The sequence below is a fragment of the Peromyscus eremicus genome, chromosome 4 (assembly GCF_949786415.1).
Source record: "Peromyscus eremicus chromosome 4, PerEre_H2_v1, whole genome shotgun sequence".
Taxonomy (NCBI): domain Eukaryota; kingdom Metazoa; phylum Chordata; class Mammalia; order Rodentia; family Cricetidae; genus Peromyscus; species Peromyscus eremicus.
The window spans coordinates 64,994,079-65,019,008 of NC_081419.1; the positions used below are offsets into that span (position 1 = coordinate 64,994,079).

General features: G+C 37.1%; 1 protein-coding gene across 1 annotated transcript; it reads right to left on the minus strand.

The window, feature by feature from the left end:
* Positions 1-3,290: 3,290 nt before the first annotated feature.
* Positions 3,291-4,244, minus strand: LOC131908314 (olfactory receptor 4C15-like). The gene has a single exon (XM_059259366.1). It carries the CDS (start codon positions 4,224-4,226, stop codon positions 3,291-3,293), a length of 936 nt encoding a protein of 311 aa, XP_059115349.1. The 5' UTR covers positions 4,227-4,244.
* Between the last annotated feature and the right edge of the window lie 20,686 nt (positions 4,245-24,930).

Sequence of the window (24,930 nt, forward strand, 5' to 3'; positions counted from 1 at the left end):
TTGAATTCCTTGTTGTTAAGGTTTAATGTTTGAATTACTTGTTGTTAAAGTTTGGTGTTTGAATTCCTTGTTGTTATGGGCCCTACACTGAAGGCTAGAACTGGGATAATGTAACAATTCCTATAGAAGCTGATGAAATAAGAATAAAACTTGCTATTATGAATAATGCTGATATGAACATAGTTGAGCATGTGTCCTTGTGGTAACATTGAGCATTCCTTGGGTATATGCCCAAGAGCGGTATAACTGGGTCATGAGGAAGACTTATTCCCAATTTTCTGAGAAACCAGCATACTGATTTCCAGAGTGGCTGTACAAGTTTGCATTCCCACCAACAGTGGAGGAGTGTTCCCCTTGTTCCACATCCTCTCCAACATAAGCTGTCTTCAGTGTTTTTGATCTTAGCCATTCTGATAGATGTAAGATGGTATCTCAGAGTTGTTTTGATTTGCATTTCCTTGGTGACCAAGGATGTTGAGCAGTTCCTTAAATGCCTTTCAGCCATTTGAGATTTTTCTGTTGAGAATTCTCTGTTAAGCTCTGTAGCCCATTTTTTAATTGGATTGTTCAGTATTTTGATGTCTAGTTTTTTTGAGTTCTTTATATATTTTGGAGATCAGCCCTCTGTCAGATGTGGGGTTGGTGAAGATCTTTTCCCATTCTGTAGGCTGTTGTTTTGTCTTATTGACTATGTCCTTTGCTCTACAAAAGCTTCTCAGTTTCAGGAGGTCCCATTTATTATCTGTAGCTCTCAGTATCTGTGCTACTGGTGTTATATTTAGGAAGTGGTTTTCTGTACCAATGTGTTCAAGACTACTTCCTACTTTCTCTTCTATCAAGTTCAGTGTAACTGGATTTATGTTGAAGTCTTTGATCCACTTGGAATTGAGTTTAGTGCATGGCGACAGATATGGATCTATTAGCAATCTTCTGTATTTTGACATCCAGTTATGCCAGCACCATTTGTTGAAGATGCTTTCATTTTTCCATGGTACAGTTTTGGCTTCTTTGTTGAAAATCATATGTTCATAGTTGTGTGGATTAATGTCAGGGTCTTCAATTTGATTCCATTGGCCCACATGTCAGTTTTTATGCCAGTACCTGGCTGTTTTTATTACTATAGCTCTATAGTAGTGCTTGAGGTCAGGGATCATGATGCCTACAGAGGCTGCTTTAATATACAGGATTCTTTTAGCTATCCTAACTCTGGGAATCCAATTGATGAGAGAGAGTAGAGATACTGCAGGCGAGGGACATTGAGATCATGATGGGAGGATGTGCAGAGATGATCGGCCACACTAGTGGAAGCCCATGAACTGTGGACTGATGGATGTAGAGTCCCCATGGGACTGGACTAGGCCCTCTGGATATAGAAGACGGTTGTTTGGCTTGCACTGTTTGGGGGGTACCCAGGCAAGGTGATCAGGATCTGTCCCTGGTCTATGGGCAGGCATCTAGAATCCGGTGCCTGCTGTGTGATACCTTGCACAGCCTTGGTGCAGTGAGAAGGGGCTTGGACCTGCCTAGACTCAGTGTGCTGGGCTCTGCTAACTCCCCATGGGAGACCTTGATTTGAGGGAAGTGGAGATGTGTGGTGGCTTGGGAAACAGGGAAGGGGGATGGGTGGAGGGAGGAGGGGGAATCTGTGGATAGTATGTGGAGTGAGTAGAAAATTTCTTAATAAAGAAAAATGGAAAAAAAAGGAATAAAACTTATGGTATTCCCTAGGAGAATCAGCTATGCAAAAAAAAATGAGTCTTCTACAGAAACTTTTACTTAAGTAGTATTAGTAAGCATGAGACATAGGATCCGAAAAATCATTAAAGAAGAAAAACTTAGGGAAATTTCAGAAGCTGCCAAACTGTAACTGAATCATTAGATTTTCATGTTCTGCCTCAGAAACACAGAACTAACATGGACAGGAAAAGCTTTTGATTATAAAACTAATGACAAGCCTTGGTATCCTCCTGAAGGCAAAGTAAGCAGTTTTAGGAATCTTATGTTTTTCTACTTTTTTCAGGGTTGTAATAAAGATAGGAACTATATTAAACAAGAGTTTATGACAAAGACACAAAGAGAAACATTCTGGCTGAGTTAACTGCCTGGCTTCCTGAGAGACTTACTGGATCAGGACTTTGCTGATATTGTAGAAAAAATAAAGGGCAGAGCACAGTACTTCAAAAGTCAAAAGAAAGTATGTTGGTCTCATGTCAGAGATGAAAGAAAATAGAAAAAGGAAAAGAAAAAATTAAACAAGGAACTGAGGGATTAGGTTTCCATAGAAAGGCCAGATATTCATTATAGTAGATTGACAGAAAATTACAAGAGAAGTTTAGTATAATAGGTAGTAGGAAATAACTTCTGTTAACTTGGTCAAACATTAATAGAGACATTATGTCTACTATTCTGTAACTGCAAGGCTTTACAACATTGATTTTAAGGAAAAAAGTCATTGAGTTTAAAAAGAAATGATTTTAGGTCAAGATCATGATGGAGAAACTCATAGAGACAGCTGACCCAAGCTAGTTGGAGCTCACTGACTCTGGAATGACAGCTGGGAAATCTGCATGGGACTGAACTAGTTCCTCTGAATGTGTGTGACAGTTGTGTGGCTTGGACAGTTTGTGGGACCCCTAGAAGTGGGGCCAGAATTTATCCTTAGGACATTCATTGACTTTTTGGAGCCTATTCCCTATGGAGGCATACCTTGCTCAAACTTGATGCAGAGGGGAGGGGCTTGGCCTTGCCTCAACTTGATGTGACAGACTTTGTTGATTCACCATGGGAGACCTTACTCTCTCTGAGGAATGCAGATGGGAGGTAGGGTGGGGGAATGTTGGAGGCAAATGGGATGAAGAGGGAACTGTGGTTGGTATGTACAAAAGCTTTTAAATTTAAAAAAGAAAAAATAATTTTATCATAATGTTTTATGAAATAAAATATAGATTTTAGTTCTCATGAAATTTGCTGTTTGTTCATTTGCTTCTTTTACTTTGATATGCTTACATAATCAAAGGAAACTTTAGGAAAAATATGTACCATTAGAAGGTCTTGTAATCAATGATTAAAATCTATGAGGAAATTTCACATATAAATAAAACCTGTAAGAGAGGCAGATTGTCAGAATAGGTCAAGCCATGCCAAGTTGTGCTTTTTCTCTGTCTATCTCTCATAAAACAAAACTGAAAGGTGTCCTGTGTCTGATTTCTCCATCTCCACTCTTGCATCCTCCAGCTTCAGACCCTGCCCTCATCAGGAGCTCATCTCCAGCACTGATAATGGTCTATCTCTCACTTCCCATGAGATACCACTATCAGTCTTTTCCACATTTTCTTCATGGCGCTTTTCATGTCTTTATTCCTAAAAGTGTAAATCACAGGATTGAGCAACGGAGTTAGAATAGTATAAAGGATTGCCACCATTTTGTCAAAATAGAATGTAGATGGAGGCCGTGCATATACAAATATGCATGGAACAAAGCACAAAACCACAACTGTAATGTGGGATCCACAGGTGAAGAGAGCTTTCCATCGTCCTTCAGAACTATGGGCTCTCAGAGAGAACAAGATGACACCATAGGATACTAGCAAAATAGAGAAGATTATTATGCAGATAGACCCACTGTTGGCAACCACCAAAAAGCCAAAGATATGTGTGTCAGTGCAGGCAAGTTCTAGTAATGGGAACAAGTCACACATGAAATGATCAATGACATTGGGTCCACAGAAGGGTAACTGCAAAGTGAAGATAATTTGTATGATAGAATGCAAGAATCCCCCTGTCCATGCTATCCCCATCAGTGTCCCACAGAGCTTCCAGTTCATGATGGAAGAGTAGTGCAAGGGCTTGCAAATGGCTACATAACGGTCATAGGCCATGGCTGTCAAGACAATCACTTCTACTGCTGCAAGAAAGTGTTCAGCAAAGAGCTGCGTCATGCATCCTTCAAAGGAGATGGTTTTCTTCTCATAGAGGGAGTCCACAACCATTTTTGGTGTGATGACAGAAGAGAAGCATGCATCCAGTAGTGACAAGAATGCCAAGAAGAAGTACATGGGGCAGTCTATCAGTGCTGGGCTACAGACAATGGTCACCACAATTATCATGTTGCCACCAACAGTTGCAATGTAGACAAACAAAAATACAATAAAAACTATTTTCTGGACTTTAGGGTTCTGTGAAAGTCCAAGGAATATAAACTCTGTTACAAAACTCTGGTTTTGCATAATTTCAAGGAGAATGAAGAAGTAAATCTGCAAATATTAGGAAAAATTGCCTCAATTAAGTATATATTATCATCAAAAGTTGGGGTAGTACTAAATAATTTTTTTTCCTGGAATTGAGAATAGAAAAACCAAGCACATTGCCCAACACATATACATACAATCAGCACTAAGTAAATTGAACAGAATACATATATATATGTATATAATAGACTGATAGATGATAGGTAGGTAGATAGATAGATAGATAGATAGATAGATAGATAGATAGATAGATAGATAGATAGAGAGATAGAGAGATAGGCATATACATGTACATATTTACATGTATATTAAAAATAAGTAAGGAAAAGACCATGAATCTTAAGGGAACATTACAATATTACAGTAAGAGTCTGAAAGGGAAGGAGAAAAGTAAGGGTAGATAACACAGACAAGGTATACATGTATGAATTTTTTTTTTTTTTTTAGTTTTTTCGAGACAGGGTTTCTCTGTGTAGCTTTGCGTCTTTCCTGGAACTCGCTTTGGAGACCAGGCTGGCCTCGAACTCACAGAGATCCGCCTGCCTCTGCCTCCCGAGTGCTGGGATTAAAGGCGTGCGCCACCACCACCCGGCATGAATTTGTTTTTAACAAAAAAAAAAAAGTCATTTCCTGAACGCAGTATTCAGAGATCATGTAGAATTAAAGTGATGGCTATTTTCATTCTGCAAAGCATTCACATGCAGTTTATCCTTGAAATGCTGACATTTATGATTCTCTAGTGGATTCCTGAAATAGAGTATCAAAAAGCGTTGTGAGATATTTACATGTTATACCCATAGAGAAAAGACTATGTATTAATCATATCTGCTATCTACTTGGAATGAGGCAGAGATGAATATTCTGTCATGTCTGATCAGAACATTTGTCCACCAACAGAAGAATGGGCAAAATCGAGTTTAGAATGTTATTGGAAATCGTCATCACATTTTAAATTATCTTGAACATCCTGAGGATAAATAGAATCTCAAATGAACTGATTTTTTTCTTAAAAGCATAAAGACCTACCAGAAATGTTTGTCACTAGTTATAATGTGCATGTTCAAAGTGTAGAGATTTTTCTTTTAATTCATTATTTTAAACTGTGCCCAGAGTGTGATATAATAATGCCTTTTGTCATGATAACTGATATATCACAAGTCGAGTAACTGCTTAGAACTTAGCTAACAAGAAGTGGTAGGTTTTTTACTACTATTTTTTATTTTATAATTAATTTAATTTTACATATCAGCCATGGATTCCCCTGTCCTCCATCCTCCCACCCCCCAGCTTCCCCCCCAATCCACTCCCCCTTCCCACCTCCCCCAAGGCAAGGTCTCCCCTGCAGATAGCAGCATTATTTGTAATAGCCAGAACCTGGAAACAACCTAGATGCCCTTCAACTAAAGAGTGGATAAATAAAATGTGGTACATATACACAATGGAGTACTACTCAGCAGAGAAAAACAATGACATCGTGAGGTTTGCATGCAAATGGATGGATTGATGCATGTTTATAGAACTACAGTACTCAGCAATGTACTTTTGCCTTAAAGCAACAATCCCATGTGTTCTCAACTCCAATCTTCACCAGTGTCTGTAACACAAGCTCCATCTCCACCCATGAGTTATACCTGAAGGAAGAATAGTATAAAACAAACTCTACAGGGTCATTAGATCAGATAATATTCATTTATAATAGTGTGAAAACATCAATATATAAATTAGCAGTGACCAGTATAGCTTCAGGCCAAAGATCAGAAAAAAAAAACCTTACAGGAAGTAAAAGATCATAGGACATTATTCATATTAATGTCAATAAAACTCATTATTATCTACAATGAACAGATACACAAACAAAAAACAAAACTAAACAACAACAAAACAACATTAGACTCTGGCAAACATGCTCAGAGTCTAACTCCTCTGTTTGTTATTTATCACATTACTTCAAGGCCTTGAAACCTGACAAGCCTCAGATTTCAGATCTGCAAATGGACATAATCATTAAAGCCATCACTAGTTGTCATGTGAGAATCACATAGACACCAATAGAGTCAGACGCTCCAGGAGAAGTGCATGTGAATGCTTAGGCCTAGCTGTCGCATATAGACACACAGAAAATACACTTTTAATTCAACTTCTTGTTTTTGTTTTTTGTTTTTTGTTTTGTTTTACAAGACAGGGTTTCTCTGTGTAGCTTTGTGCCTTTCCTGGAACTCGCTCTGTAGACCAGGCTGGCATGAACTCACAAAGATCCTCCTGCCTCTGCCTCCCGAGTGCTGGGATCAAAGGCGTGTGCCACCACCACCCGGGTACTTCTTGTTTTTGTATGTCCAAACCTTGTAAACAGATGTTTCCTGTCCTAGCTGCCTGTTCCCAAACACCTGGCAACTGCTTCCTAAATTATGATACAGAGGGTTATATCAATTATAAATACTCAACCAATAGCTGAGGCTTATTACTAACTAGCTCTTACAATTAAATTAACCCATAATTCTTATCTATGTTTAGCCATGTGGCTTGGTACCTTTTCTCAGTAAGGCAGTTTCATCTTGCTTCTCTGTGTTTGTCAGCAACTCTCTTCCTTGATTCTGCCCTTCCTCTTCCGAGAATTCTACAAGTCTGTCTCCTCCTGTCCAGCTATTGACCATTCCACTTTATTATTAACAATGAGCATAATCCACAGCAATGCCTGATGTGTGCTTTCCTTCATATTTATAAATAAATTAAAATATTTTTGTTACATAATTACAGTGAGATATGGCATTTTTAAATACAAATGTTTTATTTCCTTAGTAATTATCAAGTTCAGTGCTATATCGCCCACAGACCACCACATCTATCCCTATTTATCATAGCCTTATTTTGCAAAAGAAAGACAAATTGAGTAGGAAGCTAAAAGGAAATCAAATCTCAATATTAATCTAGAATAATGTAAATATTACCTTTCATTAATGCTTATCTTTTTTCTCCTAAGAGCAAGAAAATTTTAATATAAATATTCATTAGTTGTAGCCTACAGACATAGATTCTCAGCAAAGTGCCTGCAGCACAAGCGTGAAAACCTCAGAATCCAGATATACTCGAGGCATGGTGGCCCACTCCTTTATTCCCCATGCTTGACAGGCTGATCTTGCAGCTTCTTTACCAGCCAGGTGAGCTACAGATGAGCTTCAGGTTAAGTGAGAAATCCTGTTTCAAACACATATTAAAGTGAGGATCAAATATGGCAAACACCTGACATCAAACCAATGCCTCTACATATAGGTGCACACATGCATAGGCATACTTGCATACATATGAGGACATTCACACAAGGACATACAACTCAAACGCACGTGCGCATACACACACACACACACACACACACACACACACACACACACATAAACAGAACACATGAGAAAGAGAGAGATGAAAATAGGGAATAAATGAGGAAGCAAGGGGGATCAGCAGGAGTTAGAGGGAAGTAGGAGAGGGTAATGAGAATATTATCATAATACATTGTGTATAAATACTCATATGTATATATAAATCACTGTCAGTCACATAAATTGGTGAAAACAATGTTAAATTGAACAATTAATTAAGTAGGAAATTTAAGTAAAAAGCATAACAGTGGAAACTCAGTTAAATACAAAATTTTATATTTAGTTGGGAGAAATATATTTTTATCTCATAATCATGACAAACGCATCATAGTGATATATGATGACAATATCAACTGAAGTGAAGTGGAAATCTGTCGGAATGTTATCATACTCATGTTTCTCAAAATTAATAAAAATAAAACACTGAAGAGAAAAATGTCCTCATTTCCTATTATCAAAAAGATAGCAATAATTAATGAAATTGAAAGGAAGCACAGAGGAGTGGGTATGCAGAAGGCTTAGGAGTGATGAAAGATGGGGTGAAATGATACAATTATATTATAATATCCCAAAATATATTTTTTAAAGATAGCAAAATAATGATGTGGCCTTACATCCAGGTATCATTGAACAAATTATTCCCCCACAAACTCATTGGTTCACAAGAGGTTATGGACATAATTACTCATAATAACGTTCCAAAAGGAAGATGTAAATGCCTGCACACGCAAATTGATAGAAAACTTTAATCAATCCTAAAATGTCCTCATAAAAATCATACTCTAAGTATTATACTAATTATAAAATATGTGTCCATTCAAATATTCCTTTTAGAAAATGTATTTGTAAATAATTTCAAGATAAAAAACTTTGTATCTTTTACATTAGTAACCTGAGTTCTAAAATTTTATTCTACATTTAAAATGAGATGGGGAAATTCCATGTTATAATATGATGCTGTGTCACAAATATATTGAAAAATGAAAATATCTGAAGCCTTCAGTAACAGTGATATCTAATTAAATAAGAATTTCATTAAATTACATATCACTCATATAAGTAAAATACCCATAGTATGAAGATGGAATAATTAAACACTAATAGTACATGTAAGGAGGTAGAAAAAAACTAATACAGATATTTTCCACTTAATTTATAACCTAGAAGGGAGTATGTAATAACAGTGGAGACTATTTTCAGCATTTGTCATCTTACTAGTGACATAATATTTTGAGTATAAAATTCAGTTTTAAAATCCATAAAAATCAACTTTCCTTCTCTTAAAAAGTTGTGTGGGTAGAGGATCAGGGAGGATCTGGAACGAATTGGGAGAAATAGTATGATCAAAGTATATTGGATGAAAAACTCTTGAATAAAAACTGTAAATGCACAATCTATTTTTCTTAAGTTCAGAAAAAGAATGTGAGGTTTGCAGATCATTGATTAGCAGACATGAAAGTCAGGCTAGTACCACACAACTTATTTAATTAATATTTTAAAACTGTTACAAACTTTACATAAACAGCCATATCATAGACCAAAACCCTAACCGTGATGTGTTCTTTGATAAAGATTTCAAATACACATTCTCATATATGAAGCAACTTATTCTGTCCATGTCTCCAGAAATATTCCATGATTTTTGTTTGCTTAAGAACCTCAATATTATGCAAAATAAAGGAAAAATTAATTTAAAAAAACCCCACAATCTTGAATGCACTACAGCAGTACCTGGCCATGCTCAGGGACTCTTCACAAAAGGAAATGTGGCCACTGAGCTATCTCCTGGAGCGGTGACCTCTGGAATTATGCTTTCCTGTGCTCCACTATTTACATTAGGCACTATTTCCTTCCCATTAATTTTAACAAAAAATCTATTTGTAGCAACATTTGTTATTCCCCAAATAACAGAATTTCTTTATTAATGAAGAATTGTATGTAACATTCAAGATTATCAGAAGGATGAGTAGCACTTTCTCCGTATAAACACTATCTAAAGTATATAGTTCAAACAAATAAATATTGATTTTACTAAGAAAAAGAATAACTGAATATCTTGTTTGAAGTGGCTTTTATGTTAAATTCCTTAAACCTACCATATTTTGATCTAAGATTATCACTGAAAATAAATATTTCCTACGAACGCAGATAGTCACATTTTTCTGTGACTATCTGTGCTCCCTTCAGTTACTGTCAGTCTCTCTTCTTGTTGTTGCAGTTTAGATGCCCCTAAATGTCGCAGCCTTAGTGCTTTACAATTTATGAAATGTAGGAGAAGGTACCGTTCTCTAACTCCTTTATCTCCCTCCTAACAGGTACCTGAACTTCCTGTTCTTCTGCTCTTAATGATTTATATTTCTTTTAGAAGGAGAGCATGTGATGCCTAAAGCACTGACCTAGTTCAGAATATCAACCATTTCGCATTTTCCTGAGAAGTCCCGGGATACGGACCTGATAATAACTACAGAACCTACACACTGGGGGAAAATTAAGTAGATGTAGTTAACGCAGTAGTTTGAATCACTCTGATATTTAATGTTCTTCCCTGTGCTGTATGTTAATATGTGGTTGTAGGAAGAATACACTTTAATGACTATACAGGGTAGAGCATCACTTCAATCTCTGATACTGTGTCAGTATACTTTATATAGTCTCAAACCATACTCCATGCATTAAAAAGAAGCAAAATGATGAGAACATTTGTATACTAGACCAACATGACTGTGATTGCTAAAACCAAAGTCCTAATTAGAGAGAGAGTAGCAAATGTCCATTTAATCAATTTTTAGTTTTTCTGGTTGCAGGCTAAAAGTTCAATTTTGTGACAGATACAGAAGTTTTGGGACATGTGTTCAGAATTAAGAAAGGAAAGAAGGAAATATATAAGAAAGGAAAGAAGGAATGGAAGACTGAGGAAGGAAAGGGAGGAAAGGAAGAGGGAAGAACAGAATGAAGGAAGGGGTGGAAAATAATTAATGATGAAATTTTTATTCTAACAGCTGTTAGATATTTGACATTTACAAAATGCTGTTCTCTGGGCTCCACATGTTTATTTTAGTCTTGTATATGTCCTTTGTGCTTTGCCATGCAATCCACACTAAAGATGAAGAGTCTAAACTCCAGTTTCTGTAACTCAAGTTACAAAGTCAAAGGCCCACACTACATTAAACAGAGCAGCCTGCCCACACATTCAAACATTAAATAATTTTTCATAGCTTAAAAGCATCTCCAAAAATAAAAAAAAAAAGTATCTTACATTCCAACCCTGTGAAAATCTGAGGATAGTTTTCTCTTCTCTGTGGAGAAGTCCTTTTGGTGATGACCAGAACACTATATTTGGATCTTCCCCTTCCTTTTCCCCTCTAGGAGAGAGAAGGGCAGCTGTGGGATGCAGGTGGGGATGCTACTGTCCTATTCTAGTGCTGTCCCCAGCATAGCCTTAGATAAGAAAACACAAAGGAGCTAAACTTTCCTCCTTGATGCCAGCTGGAGTTTAAGGAAGTTTCCCTCAGAGATCATGAACCCGTGAGATTCATCCTTAGGTCCCCAGGGTTCAGAAGAGCTGGCAGCACTGGTTTCCAGACACAGTTTAGTCTGCCTTTTACCTGTTTGAGTGTTTATAATTATTTTGTATGCCATAGCCAAACTAGAGCTTAGTTTTTATTTTGTTTTAAATATTTTCTTGCGTTTGTATTTGATAATTCTTTAAAATCTCATATTGTTCAAGAATATAACACTTTTCATAGGGATTGAATAGAGTGTCTCTGAAAAATCATATGCATTCGTACACATACAATAGACAGATAGATAGATGATAGATGATATTTTTGTGGGGGAGAGGAAAGGTTTATTCAGTTCATACTTCCACATGTCAATCCATCATTGAAGGAATCCAAGACAGGAACTCAAACAGGCAGGAACCTGGAGGCAGGAGCTGATGCAGAGGCCACAGAGGGATGCGGCTTACATGGTTTGCTCAGCCTGTTTGCTTTTTTTTCTTTTTCTTTTTTTTATTTATTTTTCTGTTATTAGCTTGATACAGTATAAATTCTTATCCTAATAGTGAAATGTTTCATTGAGCCTTGCCCAGTAATTGAGTAAAACCAAAACTTATTATAAGCTACAGTCATCCTAGGATCCCTCCTGCTATATAGCCTCCCTGGTTCTGTGGGTTGCAATCTGACTGTTCTTTGCTTTATATCTAGTATCCATTTATGAGTGAGTACATACCATATTTGACCTTCTGGGTTTGGGTTACCTCACTCAGGATGATATTTTCTAATTCCATCCATTTGCCTATAAACCTCATGCTGACATTGTTTTTCTCTGCTGAGTAGTACTTTATTGTGTATATGTACCACATTTTCTTAATCCATTCTTCAGTTGATGGGCATCTAGGTTGTTTCTAGGTTCTGGCTACTACAAATAGTGCTGCTATGAACATAGTTGAGCATGTATCTTTGTGGTATGATTGAGCATTCATTTGGTATGTGCCCAAGAGTGGTATGGCTGGGTCTTGAGGTAGATCAATTCCCAATTTTCTGAGAAACCGCCATACTGATTTCCACAGTGATTGTACAAGCTTGCATTCCCGCCAACATAGAGGAGTGTTCCCTTTACTCCACATCCTCTCCAGCATAGACTGTCATTAGTGTTTTTGATCATAGCCATTCTGACAGGTGTAAGGTGGTATCTCAGAGTCATTTTGATTTGTATTTCTCTGATGATCAAGGATGTTGAGCAATTCCTTAAATGTCTTTCAGCCATTTGTAATTCTTCTTTTGGGAATTCTCTGTTTATCTCTGTAGTCCATTTTTAAGTTGGATTGTTCAGTATTTTGATGTTTAGTTTCTTGAGTTCTTTATATACTTTAGAGATCAGTCCTCTGTCAGATGGGGGTTGGTGAAGGTCTTTTCCCATTCTGTAGGCTGTCTTTTTGTCTTATTGACCATGTCTTTTACCTTACAAAAGCTTCTCAGTTTCAAGAGGTCCCATTTATTAAATGTTGTGCTCAGTGTCTGTGCTGCTGGTGTTATATTTAGGAAGTGATCTCCTGTGCCAATGCGTTCAAGAGTACTTTCTACTTTCTCTTCTATTAAGTTTAGTGTAACCGGATTTATGTTGAGGTCTTTGATCCACTTGGACTTGAGATGATAGATGATAGATAGAGAGACAGACAGATAGATAAATAGATAGATAGTTAGATAGATGATAGGTAAATAGGTAGATAGATAGATATATAGATGATAGATAGATAGATAGATAGATAGATAGATAGATAGATAGATAGATAAATAGATAGATGACAGGCAGATGAAAGATAGATAGGTTAATAGATGTTAGATAGGTAATATATTTTCAAAGCTAAATAAAAAGCAATGGATAGTTGAGGAAAATATTGGAAGTAGCCCCCCACAACCATTGAGAAAGATGCCAGATCAAACTATTTGTGTCTTTATGCAGTTTTATGCATTGCACCGTACATAGTTTTATATCTATTTAATTATCACTGAAATAATTGTAGATTTTTAAGTGATTCAAGGGAAAATTCATAAATAATAGTACCCAGAAGGACCTTTACATTATAGTCTTTAAATGGAAAATTTGGCTGTGTGTCTTGACATAGAAGAATCACCTGATTTGGTCATACTGTGAGTAGAACTGATATTTGTCAGACGATCTCTTCCCAATCAGATGCTAAAACACTCTGCATCCTGAATCTCAGTTCAAACTACCTTTAGTATCTTATATTTTATTTTTGTCCCACTTTATTTAATCCTCTGTTAATTGTATCTATTGAAAAAATAACAGAGTAAAATAATATATAAACAATATTGTAAAATGAGTTAAAGCCTATAAGAATTATTTTAAATGGGTATAAGATTTGGGGGGATATTTTAAGTTCACATAATTTTTTAAAGAGATAGAGGATGTCACAGCAAAAGAAATATAAGAAATATGGGGGATGAAATTATGGATGAAAATTAGTTTTTTCCAATGTATCAAGTACTGCTGCCTGGGGGGCCAGCCTCCACCATCAGCAGGACTAGAAGGGAATCCACAGAAATAGTGCTAATGTGACTTTTTGATCTGAGGGGATTAAGGAAAAAGACACTCATACACTCTCTTGATGATTTTCTTCAGACCTTTATTCTTCTTTTGAATTATCTTTATTTTTTATTTCCCTGCTGATTTCCTTCTCTCATTCTTGATGTTTTCCTTCTAACTCTATCTTTATTGTTGATGGTTTCCTTAGTCTATTTTTGTTCTTCCTTATTGTCCCATTCTTGATGTTTTCCTTCTCCTCCTTCTAACTCTCATCCTTGATGTTTTCCTTCTAACCTTTTCCTTCTATCTTTGTTCTTCCTTATTGTCCCATTTTGATGTTTTCCTTCTCCTCCCTCTAACTCTCTTATTCTCAATGATTTCCTTCTAACTTATTTTAACTCTATCTTTATACTTTCCTTTGAAGCTTATATATGCCCGCAAAATCTTTCAGACAATATAAAAATTACAATGTGGTTACATTCTGCTTTTCAAGTGAATGATTACAATGAACACAATTTTAAAAAAACATATTTTCCATATCCCTTACATGATGAAATATTTTGCATATTACAGCTGAAAAACAAATTATCTCAAGAATCCATATACACTCATACCCAAGCAACTTGTTATAGATTAAGAGAGTGTAATCAAGCAAGACATTCTCTTCTTGGCAGGCTGAACTTTGCAGTTACAAAGAAAGGACCATCACTTTATTATTTATCTTGAAAGGTAAACTTATAAGGAATCTTAAAGGAATCATAAATTTAAACTTTTATATATCAAAAAAATCAGTCAGCTCTACTTTAAATCTCTAGGGTACATATCCATTCATCAATAGTATTTTTTAATTTTTTTTTTCGAGACAGGGTTTCTCTGTGTAGCTTTGCACCTTTCCTGGGACTCACTTGATAGTCCAGGCTGGCCTCGAACTCACAGAGATCCGCCTGGCTCTGCCTCCCGAGTGCTGGGATTAAAGGCGTGCGCCACCACCGCCCGGCAATAGTATTTTTATATCAGGAGATTAAGGGCAAAAATGGGTACAAGGGAATTAATTATCATATTTGATCACCAAACCATTTTAGCAAGGAAAGTATATCAACTAGTAATAATTGGACTGCTTTGTATTTGTTCCCTGTCCTTAATGAGTTCCTCATTCAACTATGTGCCTTTCTAAAACTTTAGACCATCTTCATTGGTTTTTCACCTCAAAGCTCTTTGAAAAACGTCTTAGTCTAAATTTAAGTTAATTTCGAAGTTTTGTTTCAGCTATGATGCACTCAGAAACCTGTGAACACTTCTCCCAACATCATGATTAAACTAGCTAGGCTACTGCTGGGACTCAATTATCTTTCTTTCTTTCTTTCTTTTTTTTTTTTTTTTTTTTTTTTTTGCAGGCTTTGCACCTGTAGCTTTACACCTTTCCTGGAACTCACTCTGCTCACTCTGTAGCCCAGGCTGGCCTTGAACTCAGAAAGATCCACCTGTCTCTGCCTCCCAAGTGCTGGGATTAAAGGTGTGTGCCACCACTGCCCAGCTCAATTGTTTTTCTTAATCATTAACCTAAGCCATAGTCTACACAGATCCTCAATAGAAATGTGTTCTAGCTGTGTGACACTTTCTTGTTTTATTTTTTTTATCATCAAAACTCTATTTAAACTAACATTATTATTATTACCAATTAGGCAATACAGCTTAAGAAGAAACCACCTTCGTAATAATCTAAACATAAAAATGCCCAGTAGAACGGGATGCTTCCATGAGATGAATATGCTACATTACAGGCAGTGGGGATCTCCCCACACACATTCACACTCTACCAGATACCAGAGAAAGATGGCAGCAGCAAACATGAGAAGCGACAGCAGAAGCAAAAGACATTCTGGAGTCTGTGGTCTCAGGTCTTTGTCTATCTGAGATTTGACCATCATGGATTTTCCTCCTGGTGGTCTGACACCTTGAAGTCAGCTTCCATCTGCTGATCCTCAGACATGACTACCAGTAATCCAGGATCAGATGTGGTAGCTCACCAGGTAAAGGCATTTGTCACCAACCCTGATGATCTAGGATGCACATGATGGAAGCAAAGAACTAATTCCCCACAAGTTGTCCTCTGAATTCCATGGCACCCTGCAACACACACACACACACACACACACACACACACACACACACACACACGCAAACACAATATTTTATATATTTTAAATTAAAATATAACTTTAAAATGTAATTGAACATATCCAATTGAATATATTCTACATTGATTTGAAATCTTATTGTTATTTATTAAAGTTTATAATTAATAAAGTTTCCCAGAGACAGGAGGTTGTATTTCTTCTCAACTTCTAGTGAAAATACTGTAAAACTGACTGAAAGATATTGAAACCCACAAGAGAAAAATCATGTTATTCAGAGAAAACATAATTTAATAGCACACACATTATACATTTCCTTAGAAAGGCATTGAAAAGAAGGTGATCCGGTGTGGTAAGTCAGGAAAGATTTCTGCGAAGACAGATTGAAACTGGGTTCTATTTTCACACTGGATATGTGGATACTTGAGTAGAGGCAAGGTCATCAGCCTTTTTGCTATGAACAACCTGAGAGTGGGACTTTCCTAGTTTACAGGAACAGCAATTACTAGTCTGGGCTAGAGAATGGGTGAACAAGCTCCAAGAGAGTGATCAGGAGCCAGAATGTGACACAGGGTTAGAGAGCTTTGAGCATCCTGGTGAGTTTCTCAGCCATCACACCTGGGAAGCATAGTCGTCATTGTTTTATATTGTTGAATCATCACATTTATACATCAAATTTTCTTTTGATTTTATCAGTAGGAAACAGAAATTAGCTCTGAAAAACTAGTAGAAAGAAATAACTGATTTTGGGATCCATTCATCTCATGTAGAGACCCAAAACAGGATCACAATAAAGGTCTGTGAGGATATATTAAAGGATTCTAGCTTTTGGTAATGGCAATTATGAACCCTTAGCTGATTTTATTTTTGTCTTCACAAGCTGATAATTTTCACAAGGAGATCACATATGTATCTCATTTAAAGTAAGAAGATACTTTTTTTCTGTCACTCAAAGGAGTGAGACATTTCATTCAGAATTGTTAAACACTAAACACTGTGATAGACATGTTTCCTAAACTTGTAATAAAATAAACCAAGCTCCATAGCTGAAAAATGGCATTTACTTTTTATATAACCCACACTTGACATAAGCCCTTCTCAATCTTCTGTAAGAGACCAACTGATGTACGGATAAGGTGTCACATGCCTACATCCAAGCACTCAGGAAGACTAGGGAGGATGGTGGAGTAATTTAGGGCAGCCAGTGAGACCCTGCCTTAAACAAAACAAATTGGCATGTCTGAATTTCTATTTGGGGTGTCTTACAGGGCAAGCCTTGTTATATGTGAGCCACAGTGAGTCCCTTGTACACTTCATGCTGAGTCTCTACGTACAAGGACAGAAAAACAGTTGCCTTCAAAAAGCCTCTGTCATCCTCAAAAAGCTAAGTTCATTGTAACAATAATTCTAAAGTTCATTTGTATGTAATTCAGTCTAAAAAAGGAAGAGATGGCTAAATTCTGCTCATTTAACTCTGAGTGTTATTGTTCTTACATGACGAATTAATCTAATGAAAAGTTCTATTTTTATAACCAGAAATGTTTTACTGTAAAAGAGAACAGATGTCTACATTCCAAGTTCTGTTTTCATGGCCTTCAGCTAGAACACCTAGTTAATAAGATCCACTCATGCTCTTGAATCTGCCTAACTAGATGACTCAATCTGACATTATACTTGCACAATGAAACATATACCACCTAATTTCCATCAAATCTTTTCTTGGCTTTGCTCATCTCAAGTCACGTGTGATTAATTTTCATGTCTTTGGGTCCCAACATTTTTGTTGCTGAAGATCTGTTTTACTTATCATTTTTTTCTCATAATGGGCATTAGTATTTGTATGTCATGTGCTTTTTTATTTATTTTATGTTTTTATGTTTACTGAAGATATTTGGTGCTATCATTCCTACTTTTAAAGAAATTATGCATTGTTATAAGTCTCATCTGGGGATTTGAATGCATATTTTGATGCTCATTGTCTCCAACTCTAGTCTACAAAGTCTAGCACCCCATCTTGCTGTTCTCTCCCACTCACAAGCTGCCTTCCTCTTCCACAACACAAGCATGTTCCTGTGTTTCCCCCCCATAACCCTCCATTCTCCATCCATCTATATGCCTGCCAGCCATGAATAACAATTCCTCATCTCTCACGTCCTCATCAGCTTTTGTTTTCATTTGTCTCCTTGACAGCCACTCTGACTGCTCATCTATATGAACTGCAGTTTTCACAATATCTATGAAACAGATTTAGGAAATCCCTCCCAACCACTGAATAGATAATGAAAATGATGTGTAAAAAAGAGCCAGTGAGATGACTCAGCTGGTACATATGCTTTCCATGGTATCTGTTGCCCTGAGTTCAATCCCCAGATCCCCCAGAGCCAACACGGTAAAGAGAGAGAGAGAGAGAGAGAGAGAGAGAGAGAGAGAGAGAGAGAGAACTGACATGTGTAAGTTGACAAGTTTTCTTCTGACCTCCACACATACACCGTGGAATGCACATATACCCTTTCCCTCAATAGATAAATAGATGATAGATAGATAGATAGATAGATAGATAGATAGATAGATAGATAGATGATAGATAGATGGATGGATGGATAGATAGATAGATAGATAGATAGATAGATAGATAGATAGATAGGTAGATGGATGGATGTTAAAAAGAGAAAATAATCTGCAAAACCTGAAATTACACTTTTGAAGGGCAAATGATGAAAATAGAAATAATCTTAAGTGAATTATGCTAGTCTCAGAAAAAACAAACACCACATTTTCTTTTATATGCAGATTCTAGATTTTTTAAAAATAGGTTTATGTAGGTGTGTGTATATGGGAGGTGTGAGCCATGAAACTAAAAGGGGGACCAGTATCACCATGGTAGGACTTAGAAACTAGGAGAGGGATTAACACTTTCATTTTTCATTTAAAAAAAAAAAACCCACATTGATTTCCGTAGTGGCTGCACCCGTCTATGTGCCCGCCATTCAAGAATAACAATTCCTCATTTCTCACATCCTCATTAGCTTTTTTTTAAAATTTTCTTGTTGATTTTATTTGCTTTGTTCTTTCTAAGTATTATATTTAACAAACTAATTGTTTAAGTCTGACCAAGTGGGAAGATAGTGATTTTTAAAAAACATGATTAAAGTAAAAATATCCTGAGTGTCACAAAGTTGTCTCTATACAATCTGAGAAATATTTTAAATCTGTGGCTGGACTGAATTTCCATTTATGAATTGAATATAAGGATGGTTACAGATAATCCGTGTGTTTAAATGTTATATAAAATATCTGTGCTATCCCCATCCTTTCTCCAAAATAATACTTCAGTATAACCAGTGAAGAATAATTAGTAGCCTAGAAAATGAGCATGTCAAACTAGGACCTTTTATGACTTAAATATGCTTCTAAGGTTCATTTAAGCATTTGAAGATCAATATGTTTAAAAAATGTTTAACGGCAAACACTGTTTTCCAAAGCCTGAAGTTCTTTTCTGAGAAGACACAATTTCTTTTATATGTCTATCCACATTCTTTAATGTCATGTCGCTTTAAGGATTTTGGTGATATAATCATTTTAGTGTATCCATTAACAAAAATGTAAGAACCAACCATATAAATAAAAACAGCAAGCATTAGCTTCACTGAGCGTGGACAAGGTGGTGGTACAATTAGGCCCCTGAAAAAGAGGCTGTTGCTAGAACAGGGCAGCAAAGAGTGAAGGAAGCCACTGACCAAGAAGGAAAGAACCCAACAAGCAAAGTTTGCTATAACCATCATCTGATTTGGGGTCAATATTGTTGGTCCTGGTTGAGTACCTTTAGAATTAGGCTCCATGTTTTGTAAACATCAGGTAATAAAGAAGTGCCTTCCTTGTCTCAACAGTATATTGCCTTCTTTGGCCACAGGTAAACTATTATATATTTCATGAAAATATTTTAAGTACTAAAAGAGATAACCATCTACAAAGTTTTATAAGTGTTAACTACTTTCTTTTTTTAAATTTTCCTTTGCTTTGTGTTTTAATCCATAAACTAAGGTTACACTGCATTTTCTACACTGCTACTTGCAGTATGGTTTTTAAAGTCGGTATTACCTTGTGCCTCATGGAGGTCAAGAGTTGTTCTCCATGGGTTTTTGAGGATCCTAGTTTCTCCCTTGATGAGAAGAGTTGAAACTATGCTTCAGATTTTTGGACAAATGACCTGGAGACTCCACTTGTATGATGTTTCATAGATGAGGCATTCAAATTGGCTGTTCTGTCCTAATCTATTTTTTTTTAATTTAATTTTATTTTATTTTGCAATACAATTCAGTTCTACATATCAGCCACAGATTCCCTTGTTCTCCCCCCTCCTGCCCCCCTCCCCTTCACCCCAGCCTACCCCCTATTCCCACCTCCTCCAGGGCAAAGCCTCCTCCAAGGAATGAGATCACCTGGTAGACTCAGTCCAGGCAGGTCCAGTCCCCTCCTCCCAGGCCAAGCCAAGCGACCCTGTACAAGGCCCAGGTTTCAAACAGCCAACTCATGCAATGAGCACAGGACCGGGTCCCACTGCCTGGATGCCTCCCAAACAGATCAATCCAATCAACTATCTCACCCATTCAGAGGGCCTGATCCCGTTGGGGACCCCTCAGCCGTTGGTTCATAGTTCAAGTGTTTCAATTTTTTGGCTATTTGTCCCTGTGCTTTATCCAACCTTGATCTCAACAATTTTTGCTCATATAAACCCTCCTCTTTCTCGCTAATTGGACTCCTGGAGCTCCACCAGGGCCTAGCAATGGATCTCTGCATCTGGTTCCCTCAGTCATTGGATGGGGTTTCTAGCATGACAATTAGGGTGTTTGGCCATCCCATCACCAGAGTAGGTCAGTTTGGGCTGTCTCTCGAATATTGACAGCAGTCTATTGGGCGGTGGGGGGGGGGGATTTGTGGATTTCTGTGGGCCTCTCTAGCACTTTGCTTCTTCCTATTCTCATGTGGTCTTCATTTACCATGGTCTCTTCTTCCTTGTTCTCCCTCTCTGTTCTTGATCCAGCTGGGATCTCCGGCTCCCACAAGCTCTCTTTCCCTCAAGCCTTGCCCTTCATTACCCCCACTCATGTCCAGATTGTTTCTGTAGATCTCATCCATTTCTTTGTCACTGGGTGATCCCCATGTCTTTCTTGGGGTCCTGTTTTCCAGGTAGCCTCCCTGGAAATGATGTGAGTAGCAGTCCAGTCATCCTTGTTCCACATCTAGTATCCTATGAGTGTGTACATACCATGTTTGTCTTTCTGAGTCTGGGTTACCTCACTCAGGATGATTCTTTCTAGATCCATCAATTTGCCTGCAAACCTCATGATGTCAATGTTTTCCTCTGCTGAGTAGTATTCCATTGTGTATATGTACCACATTTTATTTATCCATCTTCAGTTGAAGTGCATCTAGGTTGTTTCCATGTTCTGGCTACTACAACAATGCTGATATGAACATAGCTGAGCAAGTGCTCTTGTGGTATGACAGAGCATTCCTTGGGTATATGCCCAAGAGTGGTATAGCTGGATCTTGGGGGAGATGGATTCCCAATTTTCTAAGAAAGTGCCATATTGATTTGCAAAGTGGTAGTACAAGCTTGCATTCCCACCAGCAGTGGAGGAGAGTTCCCCTAGCTCCACATCCTCTTTAGCATAAGGTGTCTTCAGTGTTTTTGATCTTAGCCATTCTGACAAGCGTAAGGTGGTATCTCAGAGTCGTTTTAATTTGCATTTCCCTGATGATTAGGTATATTGAGCAATTCCTTAAATGTCTTTCAGCCATTTGAGTTTCCTCTGTTGAGAATTCTCTGTTTAGTTCTATAGCCCATTTCTTAATTGGACTGTTGGACATTTTGATGTCTAATTTTTTGAGTTCCTTATATATTCTGGATATCAGTCCTCTGTCAGATGTGGGGTTGGTGAAGATCTTTTCCCATTCTGTAGGCTGTCACTTTGCCTTGTTGACATTATCCTTTGCTCTAAAAAATCTTCTCAGTTTCAAGAGGTCCCATTGATTGATTGTTTCTCTCAGTGTCTGTGCTACTGGTGTTATATTTAGGAAGTGATCTCCTATGCCAATGCGTTCAAGACTACTTCCTACTTTCTCTTCTAGCAGGTTCAGAGTAGCTGGATTTATGTTGAGGTCCTTGATCCACTTCGACTTAAGTTATGTGCACGGTGATAGATACAGATCTATTTGTAGCCTTCTACATGTTGATATCCAGTTATGCCAGCACTATTTGTTGAAGATGCTTTCTTTTTTCCATTGTACACTTTTGGCTTCTTTGCCAAAAATTATATGTTCATAGGTGTGCGGATTAATGTCAGGGACTTCTATTCAATTCCATTGGTCCACATGTCAGTTTTTATGCCAGTACCAAGCTGTTTTTATTACTGTAGCTCTATAGTAGAGCTTGAAGTCAGGCATCGTGATGCCTCCAGAGGTTGTTTTATTGTATAGGATTCTTTTGGCTATCCTGGGTTTGTTGTTTTTCCATATGAAGTTGAGTATTATTCTTTCCAGTTCTGTGAAGAATTGTGTTGGTATTTTGATGGGGATTGCATTGAATCTCTAGATTGCTTTTGGTAAAATTGCCATTTTTACTATGTTAGTCCTGCCTATAAATGAGCATGGGAGTCTTTCCATTTTCTGACATCTTCTTCAATTCTTTTTTCAGTGACTTAAAGCTCTTGTCCTATAGGTCCTTCACTTGCTTGGTTAGTGTTACCCCAAGGTATTTTATGTCATTTGTGGCTATTGTAACGGGTGATGTATCTCTGATTTCCTCTCAGCCTCTTTGTCAATTGTATACAGGAGGGCTATTGATTTTTTGAGTTGATCTTGTATCCTGCTATGTTGCTGAAGGTGTTTATAAGCTGTATCAGTTCCTTGGTGGAATCTTTGGGGTCACTCAAGTATACTATCATGTCATCTGCAAATAGGGAAAGCTTGACTTCTTCCTTTCTAATTTGTATCCCCTTAATCTCCTTATGTTGTCTTATTGCTCTGGCTAGAACTTCAAGTACTATATTGAATAAGTATGGGGAGAGCGGACAGCCTTACCTCGTCTCTGATTTTAGTGGAATTGCTTTCAGTTTCTCTCCATTCAATTTGATGTTGGCTATTGGCTTGCTATAAATTGCTTTTATTAAGTTTAGGTATGTTCCCTGTATTCCTGATCACTCCAAGACCTTTATCATGAAGGGGTGTTGGATTTTGTCAAATGCCTTTTCTGCATCTAGTGAGATGGTCATGTGGTTTTTTCTTTGAGTTTGTTTATATGGTGTATTACATTGACAGACTTTAGTATGTTGAACCACCCTTGCATCCCTGGGATGAAGCCTACTTCACCATGGTGGATAATTGTTTTGATGTGTTCTTGGAGTCTGTTTGCCAATATTTTATTGAGTTTTTTGCATCAATGTTCATGAGGGAGATCGGTCTGTAGTTCTCTTTCTTTGTTGTATCTTTGTTTGGTTTAGGTATCAAGGTAATTGTAGTCTCATAGAAGGAGTTTGGTAGTGTTCCTTCTGTTTCTATTGTCTGGAACAATTTAGAGAGTATTGGTATTAACACTTCTTTGAAAATCTGGTAGAATTCTGCACTGAAACCATCTGGTCCTGGGCTTTTATTGCTTGGGAGACTTTTAATGACTGTTTCTATTTCCTTAGGGGTTATTGGACTATTTAAATAGTTTATCTGGTCTTGATTTAACTTAGGTATGTGGTACCTATCCAGAAAATTATCCATTTCTTTTAGGTTTTCCAGTTTTGTGGAGTAGAGGTTTTTGAAGTATGACCTGATGATTCTCTCGATTTCCTCAATGTCTGTTGTTATGTCCCCCTTTTCATTTCTGATTTTGTTGATTTGGATGCTCTCTCTCCGTCTTTTGGTTAGTTTGGATAAGGGCTTGTCTATCTTGTTGATTTTCTCAAAGAATCGACTCCTTGTTTCATTAATTTTTTGTATTGTTCTTTGTTTCTGTTTTATTGAATTCAGCTCTCACTTTGGTAATTTCCTGGCGTCTATTCTTCCTGGGAGACTTTGCTTCTTGTTCTAGAGATTTCAGGTAATCTGTTAAGTCACTAGTGTGAGATTTCTCCAACTTCTTTATGTGGGCATTTAGTGCTATGAATTTCCCTCTTAGCACTGCTTTCATAGTGTCACATAAGTTTGTGTATGTGGTGTCTTCATTTTCATTGATCTCTAGGAAGTCTTTAATTTCTTTCTTTATTTCTTCCTTAACCCATTGGTGATTCAGTTGAGCATTATTCAGTTTCCATGAGATTGTAGGTTTTCTGTAGTTTTTGTTGTTGTTGAAATCTAACTTTAAATGATGGTGGTCTGATAGAACACAGGAGGTTATTCCAATTGTTTTGTATCTGTTGAGATGTGCTTTGTAGCCAAGTATGTGGTCGATTTTAGAGAAGGTTCCATGGGGTGCTAAGAAGAAGGTATATTCTTTTTTGTTAGGATGGAATGTTCTGTAGATATCCATTAAGTCCATTTGAGTCATAACATCAGTTAAATCCTTTATTTCTCTGTTAAGTTTCAATTTCAGAAATCTGTCCAGTGGTGAAAGTGGGGTGTTGAAGTCTTCCACTATTAATGTGTGGGGTTTTATATGTGGTTTAAGCTTTAGTAATGTTTCTTTTGCATATGTGTGTACCCTTGTGTTTGGGGCATAAATGTTCAGAATTGAAACTTCATCTTGGTGGATCTTTTCTTGTGATGAGTATGTAACGCCCTTCTTGATCTCTTTTGATTGATTTTAGTTTGAAATCTATTTTGCTGGATATCAGTGTGGCTAAACCCGCTTGTTTCTTAAGACTGTTTGATTGGAAAGCCTTTTCCCAGCCTTTTATTCTTAGGTAGTGTCTATCTTTGAATTTGAGGTGTGTTTCTTGTATGCAGCAGAAAGATGGGTCCTGCTTTCATATCCATTCTGTAAGCCTATGTCTTTTTATAGGTGAATTAGGTCCATTGATATTAAGGGATATTAATGACCAGTGATTGTTCATTCCTGTTATTTTTTGGTGGTAGTGTGTGTGTACTTCTCTTCTTTGGGGTTTACTCTGTGGTTTTATCTATTGCCTGTGTTTTCGAGGG

Bases quoted from the DNA above. Each gene is read 5' to 3' on its own strand.
- LOC131908314 (XM_059259366.1), bottom strand. From the start codon at position 4,226: ATGCAAAACCAGAGTTTTGTAACAGAGTTTATATTCCTTGGACTTTCA.